This window comes from Bison bison, unplaced genomic scaffold (assembly GCF_000754665.1).
Source record: "Bison bison bison isolate TAMUID 2011002044 unplaced genomic scaffold, Bison_UMD1.0 scf7180017864383, whole genome shotgun sequence".
Classification (NCBI taxonomy): domain Eukaryota; kingdom Metazoa; phylum Chordata; class Mammalia; order Artiodactyla; family Bovidae; genus Bison; species Bison bison.
In genome coordinates, this window is record NW_011494955.1 from 9574001 (window position 1) to 9575220 (window position 1220).

Sequence of the window (1220 nt, forward strand, 5' to 3'; positions counted from 1 at the left end):
GTAGGAGCCTGAATCCACTGTAGCTTGCTCAAAGAGCTGTCGTCTTCCCGGTCGGATTTCAACGGTAAACCATAGTGTATGAAATATGGATACTGGAAGTGAGGGGGATGCATATTTGTAGATTGGCCTGCCCGGGTTCCCCTTTACCACAGGGCCTCGATGTTTCCCACCTGCTGGGCATGATGAAGCTTGACAGGGCAGTCTGGTGAAATGACCAGGATGTCCACAGTAGAGGCACAAGTAGCCTTCACGGCAGCAGGCTCGATCAGCTTCATTGAGGTGTTGGTGACAACTTGAAGCCTGCACTGGCTGGTTTTCAGCTGGTAAACTCTTGAGTCCAGCTCTCTCCTCAGAGGGACTTGCATCTTGTGGACTTGGATCAGGTTTACCACTTAGCTTCTCTTCTAGGGAGATGCATTGGGTGATCAGATCAGACAGATTGGTAGCTGGGCTTGTGTGAGACAGTTCACTTCAGATAGAACTGGCAAACCCTTCCTGAAATTGGATTCAGAGAATGCTTTCACCCAAATTTTGTTCTTGAATAATGAGGTGGAAGTGGGTTGCATACTGGTGGACATGGTCTTCTTGTTGGCAGAGCTTAGGGATGTGGTGGTTGGCATCTTCCATGTTTTCTGGATTGTCAAAAGTATCCTGAAGCACTTGCATGAAACTTTCAAATTGCTCCAGCAGGGGGCTTTGGATATCTGCTAACAGCTGGAACCACTAACAGCTGGAACAACTTTTCTTGTTTACCTAAGAAGTAGTTGCCAACAAAGCTTACCAGAGCTGCTTTGGTGGGATACAAGCACCCTCTGACTCTCATGGAACTCTTCAATTGAACCAGAAACTCAGGAATCTTCTGGGTATCCCTACTGAAGGCTAAAGAATATTCTAGGAGGAAAGCTTCATCCTTTAACTCATTGGAAGACTGTGGAAACTCTGAAGCTGTTGTTGTTTCAGCAGCTGTTAGACTGTCCAGGGACTCCTTGGATGTTATGAGTCCTAGGAATTCCTGGGCATGTTTAGGATCCTGGAGCTCCTGGGGAGCAGGAAACTCAAACAATTCCATGTGTCTAGAGGTATCTTGACATTTTGGTGCCTCCTGTAGCTCCTGGGCATTTGAGGGGTGCCAGGGCTCTAATTTCTGGGGCTCCTGGCCTACTGGGGCATTCTGGGTATCTGGGGACTTCTGATCCTCCTTGAAATTTGGAGGTTTATGG

The 1220-nt window shown here is 47.8% G+C and overlaps 1 protein-coding gene across 1 annotated transcript; it reads right to left on the reverse strand.

Moving 5' to 3' along the window:
• Nucleotides 1–143: 143 nt before the first annotated feature.
• On the reverse strand, nt 144–1198 carry ZCCHC5 (zinc finger, CCHC domain containing 5; the record flags this gene model as incomplete). Its single annotated transcript, XM_010858103.1, is given in 3 exon segments — nt 144–204; nt 206–732; nt 734–1198. Coding segments are annotated over 3 exon segments (1053 nt in total), but the record flags the coding sequence as incomplete, so codon positions are not given.
• Between the last annotated feature and the right edge of the window lie 22 nt (nt 1199–1220).